Source organism: Arachis hypogaea, chromosome 11, assembly GCF_003086295.3.
Source record: "Arachis hypogaea cultivar Tifrunner chromosome 11, arahy.Tifrunner.gnm2.J5K5, whole genome shotgun sequence".
NCBI classification, from domain to species: domain Eukaryota; kingdom Viridiplantae; phylum Streptophyta; class Magnoliopsida; order Fabales; family Fabaceae; genus Arachis; species Arachis hypogaea.
The window spans coordinates 141,585,841-141,598,069 of NC_092046.1; the positions used below are offsets into that span (position 1 = coordinate 141,585,841).

General features: G+C 35.5%; 2 protein-coding genes across 3 annotated transcripts; one reads left to right on the top strand and one right to left on the bottom strand.

Annotated features, from left to right (window-relative positions):
• The first annotated feature begins 2,238 nt into the window (after nt 1-2,238).
• Nucleotides 2,239-9,212, top strand: LOC112723089 (kinesin-like protein KIN-13A). Of its 2 annotated transcripts, none has more exons than XM_025774329.3 (13): nt 2,239-2,991; nt 3,190-3,458; nt 3,551-3,772; nt 4,192-4,383; nt 4,891-4,995; nt 5,161-5,238; nt 5,393-5,474; nt 6,064-6,226; nt 6,620-6,955; nt 7,340-7,558; nt 7,660-8,260; nt 8,363-8,428; nt 8,808-9,212. In XM_025774329.3, exons 2-13 carry the CDS (start codon nt 3,243-3,245, stop codon nt 8,988-8,990), a joined length of 2,463 nt encoding a protein of 820 aa, XP_025630114.1. In that variant the 5' UTR covers nt 2,239-2,991; nt 3,190-3,242; the 3' UTR covers nt 8,991-9,212. The 2 variants fall into 2 exon arrangements, with proteins under 2 accessions (XP_025630114.1, XP_025630115.1); XM_025774330.2 differs by having other exon boundaries at nt 2,645-2,991; nt 3,203-3,458.
• Nucleotides 9,213-10,092: 880 nt separating this feature from the next.
• Nucleotides 10,093-10,859, bottom strand: LOC112723090 (uncharacterized). Its single transcript, XM_025774331.3, has one exon. The coding sequence runs from the start codon at nt 10,754-10,756 to the stop codon at nt 10,409-10,411; it is 348 nt and encodes a 115-aa protein (XP_025630116.1). The 5' UTR covers nt 10,757-10,859; the 3' UTR covers nt 10,093-10,408.
• Nucleotides 10,860-12,229: the final 1,370 nt, after the last annotated feature.

The window sequence follows — 12,229 nt, forward strand, 5'->3', positions numbered from 1 at the left end:
AAAACGCATTGTTTGGACTTTGGACGTATGTTTATTGTTTAGACAAGACGGGAGAGCTAATTAATTTGGTGGAAATATGTATGAGAGAGAGAGAGAGAGAGAGAGAGAGAGAGAGAGAGAGAGAGAGAGAGAGAGAGAGAGAGAGAGAGAGAGAGAGAGAGAGAGAGAGAGAGAGAGAGTTGATGAAACTTTAATCCAAATTAATTATCCTAATTAATCGTTGGATCTACATGTCCTCTCACGCTTCAAGCAAAAGCAATGAGTTATGTTCAAAAAGAAGTGAACCCTAAGGTATGACATGATTGACATAATTTGATAGGTCTATTTTTTTTTCCTTTCTATTTTATAATTAATGATATAATCATATGATTATTGTGAAAAATTAAGTGAATTAGTACTAATTAGACTATGAAATTAAGGAAAACTTAAACCTACATTATTGTAGGATATGTTTCAAATTTTTAACACTTGTGCCCTTTTCGTTTTTGTACTATACTGATTATTTGATTTTGTTGCTCCCTTGAAATAAACACGCTTCGCTGTCCACCGCATGGGATGACAGAAACAAAACACCCTTTTTCACACTTATTTTTAAATTGTTTTAAATTTTTAATGGAAAAAACAGGCTAATAAAAATCCACGAGCGTTTTATCAACAAAATATTTCATGGTTTTATGAGCATGGTAATTAATTGGTTCCTTAGCTTATTATTGCGTGGCGTTGGCCTCTCCCAATGAGTAAAAGCCTATAAGGATGATGAGAGTAATTTAAGTCTACAACTCTAAAGTTTAATTTAATAAAGTTTTTTTAGAAGTATTTTATTAAACTTAACCTTTCAAACATAATTTACTAAAAGTTGTAATAGTTATTTTTGAACGTTTAAAATATCTTTAAAAGACATAAATATAATGAAAGACAAGAATAAATATAAGTATTCATTAATATATAATATTTCCAACTTTTTAAAACTAAAAATACGAATATATAAAAAAAATTATTTATCAAACACAAAAAAAGTGTTTATAATATTTTTCAAAAGTTCAAAACTATATATTTTTCTAAAAATATTTTAACTATATTAGATGTATATTAAAATTAATTATTAATATAAAATATTTATTAAAATAAAAAATATATTAAAAAGATAAATAATATTTATATAGATTATGTTACGTATACACTAAAATCAGCTATTAAAATCAGTATAAGATATATGTTAGAATACAAATACACATTGAAAATAAATTAAACTACACATGTATTTAGCTAATGAGTTATAGCTCAAATAGCATAGTCTCTCCATACTCAATTAAGAGGTTGCGGATTCGAGTCTCCTATCTTTAGTAAAAAAAAAAAAATACACATGTATTTATACACTAATACATTGGTGACTGAATTTAGTGTCTGATTTTAGTGTACAAATAACATTTTTCTATTTATATTTATATACAAACATACAGTGACTAATTTAATTTACATGTCATTTTTACCATTGAACCAAAAGCAAAGGAATAACCCGTGAAAGTTTTTCAGCATTCATTAATTCCACCCACCCATTCCCACGAACTGTGCAAATTTAGTATATATAATCATCTTTATATAATTTTGACAATTATCAATGTTATAATTGCAGATTGTCATAAGTTTAATAATAATGCCTGATCAATTTGACAGTGCTTTGTTATAATCATAGCATTTGAGATGCCATATACATGGGACCATGTCCATATCACACAATCTGTTAAAATGTCCGATTGGTTATTTAGGGCAACTACAAAGTAGGCAAGTACCACCAAGTGCTCCGTATAAAATCAAATGGTTAAATGCTTGTCGTTAATTGTGTAATTCTAGGTTTGACATTTTTTTACTGGCCAAAAAATTAAACTCCTTAGTGTTCATGGTCCTAGTACCATAATTTCATACATCTAGCTAGCGCAAAACTCTTGGATAGTGATTGGGTAAGAAACTCAGAATGAACCGATCCCCAATGCCGGCCCTTTCCGTTAAAATCCATTATCTAATAGAAAAGAATAGTTAATTGGTGGTGACTGGTGAGTATAATTAGAGTTAGAGGAACGCTCGTGGTTGCATGATTTTCCGTAGAGATATTGAGTTGTAGTAGTACAACTAGCAAACAAAGAAGAGAAATTCGAATCTATGAATATTTGGAGCTTGCGTCTGCCAAGCCTGCTTTGAGTCTGTGACTGATATTAATAATAGAACTCAACAATTGCGCATGGACTTCACATGCACCTTCATCCTTCACACTCATCTACCCCATCTAACCGAGCATCCAATGCCTCCTCTATTGTCTTGTTTATGCAAAAGAAAGCTTGCTAAAGAATACTCATATGATATATGTAACTAAAATATTTGTTGGCGGGTACGTCAACGAAAGGGAAGAGGTGAAGGTACGTTAACCTGTTACCCACTTCAAAGCTTAGACATCAAATTGAAATGGCGTCCGGTACAAGCTATATATTGGGAAGAGGAACCTTAATCTCTCATGATTAAATCCTTTTACCAAAATAATATCACATATGAATTAAAAGGAGAGACGGGTGAGGGCATAATGGTCTTTACAGAAAGAGACTTGAAATTCATCAGAGCCGTTTTAATTTAATTTAATAATTTTGTATTTGACAGATACATTTGTCGTTCAGAAGGTATATCTCCATCATTCATATCATCAACCCTTTTATCCTTCTCTCTCTCTCTCTCTCTTCGCCGAACCCATTCGCTTCTTCACTCTCAGACCTAAATTGGAAGCGCCACTTTTCTCACTTTCCGTTCCTCTTGTGATTTTCGATCACTTTCAGATCTCAATTGCAATCCAGGCCTTGCCGATCATCATTTCGCACTGCAGATCTCGATTTTCCTCTGCGCGATCCCTCTCCATTTCACTTTAATTCCGAATTTTGCTGATCTTGGATTCCTTCCCTCCACTCCTCATTTTCATGTTCTTCTTCGGATCGCAATTCTCCCCTCATAGTGAGTGCTGCTTCTTGTTTATTGATTCTCTTCGGTAGTAATCATTTGGTGCTGTTTCCTTAATTCTCATCGAACGTTAGTATTTACTGCTGTTACTGTTACTGTTACTGTTACTGTTATTGTTCCTCTTCCTCTTCTTCTTCTTGCTGTTGTTGTTACTGTGATGATGATTGTGATGGTTTTGTTGTTTGTGCGAAGCGTGTGTAAACAGATCTTGAAAATTGGCGCCCCAAAGACGGTCGCAGCGCCACATGGGTGGCCAGATGCAGCAGAACAATGCTGCAGCCACCGCTCTGTACGACCACGCCGCCGGTGGTTCCCTGCACAATGCGGCAGGACCTGCCACCGATGCAGGCGATGCCGTTATGGCAAGGTGGCTGCAGTCCGCCGGCCTGCAGCATCTGGCCTCTCCCTTGGCCTCCACAACCGCTATCGACCAACGCCTCCTCCCCAACCTCCTCATGCAGGTTTGTCTTAGTATAGGTTAATTTGAAGGTGCTAATTTTTGTGTATGGTAGTAGCATCTGATATGACTTGAATGAACTTGATGTTTTCATAGGGTTATGGGGCACAATCCGCAGAAGAGAAGCAGAGGCTTTTCAAGTTGATGAGAAACCTCAATTTTAATGGGGAGTCTGGTTCAGAGCCATATACACCCACTGCACAAAGCTTTGGTGGAGTGGCTGCATCGGAAGGGTTTTATTCTCCCGAGTTCCGGGGGGATTTTGGAGCTGGGCTTTTGGATCTTCATGCTATGGATGATACAGAGCTTCTGTCCGAGGTACGTTTCTTTGCATGATAGATACTCGTTCCTTCAAGTCAACTATAGTCTACGGTATAATTTACTTGTAATATCCTATATGGCGGTTGGTTGTAGAAGATATTACCCCGTTATTATTAAGCTGTTGTCGTTAAAAAGTTTACAAGTTTCTTGTACCATCTTATGCAACTGTTTGTTTTGGTGGCAGTGAAAAATCTGGTTATATTCCAAGGCTTGAAAAGCTATCTTGAGTTTGAACAGCTAAACTTTTAACGTATAACACTTATGTTTTTATTATCACTTTTTTGTTGCTCATGTTTGTTCTCAATTGTTCCCTTAGGTTGCTTAATTTACCATGATTTTCTTGATTAGTAGTACAGGTATCTTTGCTAGCATATATTGTATTGGCTCTGATATTCTGATTATGTTCCGCTTATCAGCATGTTATTTCAGAACCCTTTGAGCCATCTCCCTTCATGGCTGGAGGTACCAGAGTATTTGAAGATGAGTTAAATCCAATTACCAGCAATCAGGAACGTGGAGAGGCAGATGCTGATGCATCAAGTTTTCTACCTGTAAATGAAAAGGAGAATAGTACAAGAGAAAATAATGTTGCTAAGATCAAAGTTGTGGTATGTATTTTATGGGCACAAGTAATGTATAAATACTTGATGCTTGAGATGGCTTCATACTTTTTCATTAGTGCATGTATATATATGTTCCTCCTTGGGTCCTGGTAGTTTTCTGATTGAATTATTTTTTATTTACTTTTTATATTTTTATATTATAACAAGCAACCACCACCACTATGCTGCTTACCATCATTTCCCCTCAAATAGAAGAGGGATTATAGTAAAATGTGTATCATTTTTAAAGAAACTGATGAGTAGTAATTGTAAATGCATCTTTTATCGATAGTTGCTACTTGCTGCGTGTTAATTTAAAGAAGCATTATTCTTCTTCAGGATCATCAAAATGTAATTTTGGATTTTAAACAGTTGAGGGGATTATGCAAAACATTTGGGCCACAGTTTTAACTTACTAGAATACCCTTACTCATATCAATCATCTATGCTATTTTTATTACTATTATTATTAGTTTTGCTTTAACATAGTTTGCTTTTAATTGTGTGTATTAGGTACGCAAAAGACCTTTGAATAAGAAGGAGCTTGCTAAGAAGGAGGATGATATTGTAACTGTATATGACAATGCATATTTGACAGTCCATGAACCCAAGTTGAAGGTTTGTTTATGTTTGATTGAAGCGCTATATTTACCATTTAGAACTATTTGTGTTCAAAAGTCGTATTATAGCTGACTCAATATCAAGTTCTTATTTATTTATTCTTGTGATATTATTTTAATTTTTTATGTTCAAAGATCTGATTATGTGTTCTACTCATGAAAGGTTGATTTGACAGCTTATGTGGAGAAGCATGAGTTTTGTTTTGATGCTGTTCTTGATGAGAATGTTAGCAATGATGAAGTAAGGCACCTATTTATCAAAGACTAATTTTTATTTTATTTTTTTCCTCTTTCTTTAACTTCATCTGTATTTGATTTAATCATTGGGTAATATGATCATTGTTTGCCTGTCTCTGACTTGCGTTGCTAAAAGCAAGGTTGTTTTGTGACAACAGGTATATCGAGTTACAGTTGAGCCAATTATTCCTACAATTTTTCGGAGGACCAAAGCTACCTGCTTTGCATATGGTCAGACAGGTGAGAAGCTATTATTACTGGTTTATAATACTTGTACCAGTTTTTTCATTCCAAAATACTTTCCATTTTTTCTCAACATTATCTATTCTTTTTATTGGCTTTACTTGTCTAGTTTGTTAATTGATCTAAGTGGTTATAGATGGTTCTTGATATTGTCAATAGCTAAGCATATTAACCAGACCCCTTTAAAAAGATAGACATCCGTTCTTTTCAATCTTTATTTTGGTCCCCCTTTTTAATTGGAAATCCTAACATTTTTCCTGGATGGTAAATGAAATATGGCCCAATTTATTTTAAAGTTCAAAAATATATCATAACATGCCAATAATGTGCTGAGAGTTGGAGGTTAGTGATGGCCTTGGCCTTGACTGAGATAATAACAGTACTTGTGCTGGATGTACTTACACAACTAATGTGTGTCAAACTCCCTTTTTATGGACGCATTGACAGTTATCATGAAGCATAAGTTTAATTGGTGTTACCATTACTTTCTTCATTCACATTTCATAGCTGCTGCTTGATAATCATATAGCCTCCTCATCAGTTACTTTCTTTTGTTAGCATGATGCTAGTAGTGTTGTACTTTCAGGTAGTGGCAAAACATACACAATGCAACCTTTACCACTCCGAGCTGCCGAAGACCTTGTTAGACAGTTGCATCAACCAGTTTACCGAAATCAGAAATTTAAATTGTGGCTTAGCTACTTTGAAATATATGGTGGAAAGCTTTTTGATCTTCTGAGTGACAGAAAGTGAGTTTCTCTTATCTCCTCTGATCTTTCATATGAACAAACTGGGTGTATTAGTCTAAATGTAGATGATGCTGCCGTTGTAGTGCTATTTGTCCTCAATGCATTATTTGTGCCTCTGATATGAATACTTTTCAATTTGTGATATGGACCCTAATTAGATGATTGTGTTTTTACTATTTGCATCAAGCAGCACTAACTTTTCTGCATTAATGGTTTATTGTTTGCATTAATTTTACCTTTCAGCTATATATGAATGTAAACACTATTTGTCCAAACTTATATACATTAAAAGATTTATTGCACTCTCTCTATGTGCATCAATTGCATGTTATGCTACTGGATGCACATGTTATTAATGGATTTCTGAGTGCGTATGCTTGTTACTCTGCATAGGAAACTCTGCATGAGAGAAGATGGACGTCAGCAAGTTTGTATTGTAGGACTGCAAGAATTTGAAGTTTCTGATGTACAGATTGTCAAAGAATTCATTGAAAGGGGGAATGCCGCAAGAAGTACCGGATCAACAGGTGCTAATGAGGAGTCCTCCAGATCACATGCTATCTTACAACTTGTTGTAAAGAGGCATAATGAGGTAAAAGAAAGCAGGCGGAACAATAACAATGATGGGAATGAGATGAAAAGTGGGAAGGTTGTAGGGAAGATTTCTTTCATCGATCTTGCTGGAAGTGAAAGAGGTGCTGACACTACAGATAATGACCGTCAGACACGGTATGCTTGTATTTAAATCATTGCCTCCTGGATACCGAATGCTTGCATGGGGTCTTCATTCTACTGATTTTTTTTTAGTTTCTCTACCGATGACATTTATGGTTGAACGTGAACTTAATAGATCTTCTTTGTAGCTAATGTTTTTATGTCTGATACCATTGCAAACCTAAAACAAAAATGAAAAAAAGAATCATCTTATGTTTCTTGAGTAATTGTGCTGCTCTTTCTCGATGGTGAAACATGATGTGGGACGACAATTTGGGACGACTCTATTGTTGTTATTGCTTCAATGAGTTCCTTCTTCCTTGCCTGTTCAGCTCAATAACTTTCTCATATAATAAAAATATTGCTTCACTTCTGCCACTTCATGTATCATTGATGTAGGATTGAAGGAGCAGAAATCAATAAGAGCCTTTTAGCTTTGAAGGAATGCATTCGTGCTTTGGACAATGACCAGATCCATATTCCTTTTCGTGGAAGCAAACTGACAGAAGTGCTCCGCGACTCATTTGTTGGCAATTCAAAGACTGTTATGATCTCCTGTATATCACCAAATGCTGGGTCATGTGAACACACACTTAATACATTAAGATATGCAGATCGGTATGTGTTTACCTTTTGTGATTCATATCATGGTGTCCCCTTCTCTTATGCGTGTTCATGCTTGCGGATACTAACCAACCTTTTCATAATAATGTGAACAGTGTGAAAAGTCTATCTAAAAGTGGAAATCCTAGGAAAGACCAAGCCCCAAGTCCAGTTCCACAAACAACTAAGGAGGTCTCATCCACATCATCCTTTCCAGCTAGTGTTGCTGCAGAGGAAGTTAATGATCAACGTCAAGAGGTGAAGACAGTTGATACGGGCAGGAGAGTGGTTGAAAAGGAAAACTCATTTTACAGCTCTGCTGCCGCTGATGTTGACAGGCAACCATCAAGTTTTTCTTCAAGTAACTTGTTCAATGGGCGAGAGGACAAAAGCTTGGCTTCTGTCTCAACAGACAGGGAGAGGGTTGAAATGAAGAGTTCTTCTTACAGTGATTCTACCAGTCAAAAGATGAACTCTAATTCCCAAAATGACGTGAATCAGAAAGTGCAAAAGGTGTCACCCCCACGCAGGAAAGGGACAAAGGATGAGAAATCTGAAAGGGCTGTAAACTGGATGAAAAGGGATGCCAATGGTTCTGATCAGTCGACCACAAGCTCCAAGCAGCAGAATTCCGGGAATTATAATACAGTTACAACTGCACCCAGGCAGTCTGAAACAGAAGCCTCTCCTGATGGAAATATCAATGCAATACTTGAGGTTTGCCAGACATTTTGGAGCTATTGGCTTTACCGATTTTTGGTTGAATGTAAAACTTGTTTATGCCATCTTTTTTCTTACCACCATTTTTTGCTTTTGTAGGAAGAAGAAGCACTGCTTGCTGCTCATAGGAAAGAAATCGAGGATACAATGGAGATAGTACGCGAAGTGAGTTATTACATTCTTTTTTAAGCTTAATATTGAAACTGTAAAGTTTAAATGGGAAACAGCATCACGATATTAGGTCGGATAGGCAGTTAAAGGATACCTTTCCCTATTTAAAATAAGAGAAATGCTAGAGGGTCATTATTTTTAGCTAATCAACCTAATTCTTTTAGTTTAGTAATCCAACAATATATGTTAGCCTATACTTTTAAACATTGATGGCCAAAAATAATAAATTATGAATAGTCTTCTAGCATTTCTCTTAAAATAAACTAAAATATCTTGGTTGTCAATAAAAAATAAATAAAAGTAAAAATAAAAATAAATGCTTTCAACTTATGATCTGTTGAGTTGGTGATCATCTTAATTTTTGGTTTCTTAGGAGATGAAATTATTGGCAGAAGTGGATCAGCCAGGAAGCCTTATTGACAACTATGTAACCCAGCTGAGTTTTGTTCTCTCTCGCAAAGCAGCTAGTCTCGTCAGTCTTCAAGCCCGGCTCGCAAGATTCCAACATCGACTAAAAGAACAGGAGATACTAAGTAGAAAAAGAGTACCTCGTTGAGAGACCTGGTTTTATTCAATGATGATCATGTGTATGTTCTTGATGTAATTTGTTAGCAAATATATAGTTTAAAGGTTTTTGTTCATTTGATATCAGCGGATCTTTCGTTGGATATTCAAATTTAATTCACTTAAATGTATATTTGTCTCCTTGTGTGATGTTACTTCGACCTCATGCCTTGCAAGTTGAATTCGTGTAAAAAAAAAAAAAAACTTAATATGATTCTCTCCTGTCAAATTACTGAAGTAGTATAACATATCTATTATAAAATTTTAGTGCTATCTAACTACATAAAACATAATCTAGTATCAAAATTGTTCTCATTTGACATAGATAAAGTTTAAACCTACTTGGCAATTTGGTATTCTGTTGGTTTCACGAATTAGGTTTTCTGTATCCTGGGTTCTAGAAGCAAGCTAGGGTGACACCGTTGATGTGTTGGGATCTAATTAACGTTAGGAGAATGATATTTGGAGGGATAAGCATCACTTATGTAAACACATGTATTGCCTGGTATATAATTTTGTGTGAAAGCTTAGGGAGGGGAACAGGTAGCGTCTCAAAAGATGGATGCATTTGAGTTAGTACTTAGTAGTAAGCAATTAAGCATTTTGTGCACATGATGCGATGAGAAGGGGACGCTTGTCAGATGGCAGGCAGACACAGGCACAGCGTCTTTAGTGGATCTTTGTGTGGAGCAAGATTCACTTTGTCCTTTAAGTCCATTGGTATCTTTGATCACCCTCATGTGGATCTTGATCCTGTCGTCTGATCTCTTTTATGCCAGCCATTACACAAACAACAAAGCGATCCATCTCAAAAGAATAGATCAGAGGATCCAATGCTGCTTCACATAAACACAATTTAAATGCTGAGAAGAAACATGGTTATAATTTCGTTGGTTGGTTACTATCCCATACCATATAATAAGGGATCCACCAGGCACACGTAACAACCGTTTACGCGTCCACAAAACTGTACAAACTTCAAACTACTCCGAAGCACCCCGCACCGCACATTACACAGGTCAGTCAGCGCAACCGCATAAAACGTCAACAACACGAAAAACCGCCACCCACCACCGACAAAAAAAACACCAACATAATAGAATTGATTTGAATTTCCAAGTTGGACCGTCGGTCAAAGAAAAACAATAAGATTGCAAATAATAATAATAATAATAATAATGAGTTGATTCTAACTTGTTTGTTGAGATTGGAAGGTAAGAAATGAAATAAAGGAACAACTCGGACGATTATTACTACAAAAGCTGAGCATTGGTCCCTGGAATTATCTGAATTTCCCCGCATACATCTATCTAATCTAAAATCACAAAAAGAATTAAGAAATAATGGTACATACAAAAAACGAACAAGGTTGACTACTTGGAGCAGCTAGATCCAGAAAGTGAGTTGAGTTCAGTCGTCGGAATCGTCGCCGCCGAAGATGGAGACGCGGTTGTACAAGAGGAAGAGGATGAGGACGAGGAAGAGTGCGACGCCGGCGGGGGAGCCGGTGGCGCGGTGGATGGTATCAGGCTCGCCAGTGAAGATGGAAGAGATGAAGGAGCCGCGATCGGAGGAGAGGAACTGGATAGTGAGTAGGAGAATGATCGGTAGGAGTAGGAGGCCGAGGGGACTGAGAAGCTCTGAGATGGCTTCTGTGATGGCTTCACCCTGGTCTCCAATGAAGAATGGCACCACCACCACAATTGCCACCACAATTGCTAGAAGCATTCCATGGGGTGCACCCCTTTCTTCTATCATCTTTTCCTTTTCCTTTTTCCTTTTACTTTTGCTACCAATGGCCAAATCAAAATCGTATGTAACTACTACTTCATCACACTGCTTTCTGTGAATTATGTGTCCTTAAAATAAGTGCTTCTTCGGGTTGCGGGGACGCGTCTAACTTTCAAAAATAATTGCTCTTTTTTTTTTTTCTTTTAGAATTATGGAAAGAGTGAGTCAACTTGCATGTGCCTCCATGAAGGAAGTTTCATGCGCAATTGATTTTTTTTTTTTTGGGTCAGGTATGTTGTTTTGTTTATGTTGTGTGTCACACACTGCTTTGAAATTTTGGGCCTTCCTGATGGCAATTAATTAGGCTGCAATATCTAAGCCCATTTTCTCGGATATACCTATTTTTGTACTCTCTTCTGTGTCCATAGCCTTCAACTGCGGCCCAATGAAACCTAAAACACCTCAGCCGAGATTAATTAAATAAAAAAAAGAACGATAACCAATTAAATGATTCTTATAATTTTTTTTGTTTGTCCAAGATATCCCCTAATTTAATAGGTCAAAAATTAATCTATTACAAATCTGAATTCTATTTAAGAATTTATTATTGGCCAATCAATTATTGTACGCACAAAGTATAATTTAAACTCTAATACTTATTTAAGGAGATGAATAAATTAACTATTCGACCAATCCAAATTAATGAAAGAAATTTTTTACTTAAACAAGTATTAAAGATATAAATTTTACTTTTGTGTATATAATAACCCATTATTCGGCGATAAATAAGTGTTTGGAAGGTACTTATGTAGTTATGTTTGCATTTAGATTTTAAGATGTAAGGCTGGCCCACACATGGTGCCAATCTTGTGGTTACACAGAAAATAGTTGGTCATGTTGGCTGTTTTGTTAAAATGAAAAGGTGAAATATAAGGTACATATCAAAGTTTAAAGATATGCTACGTGGCAAAATATAAACCATACATTTTAAAGTCACACTTTTCATTTAAAATTGTAACACTTTACAAAGAAAAGCGTCACCTAATGGAAAAAAGTAAATTAGAAGATTTAAGAGAAGAAATAATTAAATTATCAAAATTAATAGATAAAAAATTAATGATTTTAACCAATGTTAATTGTAATGACACCGAATTCTTAAAATCAATACAAAACGATTTTTCTCAAAATCTTTATTTTACTATAAGTTTTATTGAAGGATTTCAAAAACCCGAAAAAACTTATTTTTCACACGGAACTTCTAAAAAATGCTACCATGGAAATGATTCCCCACATCTTTATCATACTTTTAACCCACAATTAAATTCTATAGTAGATATGCTTGAAGAAATATTAATATCCATAAAATTTCAAAGAAATAAGGAAAAAGAGAATCCCAAAGAAGAAAAATTCTAAAATATAATCAACATAACAGACTTAAAAGTAAAACCACCATTGAAATTATGAATATTGAAGAAAAATTAGAAGAAGTTACAATGCTTT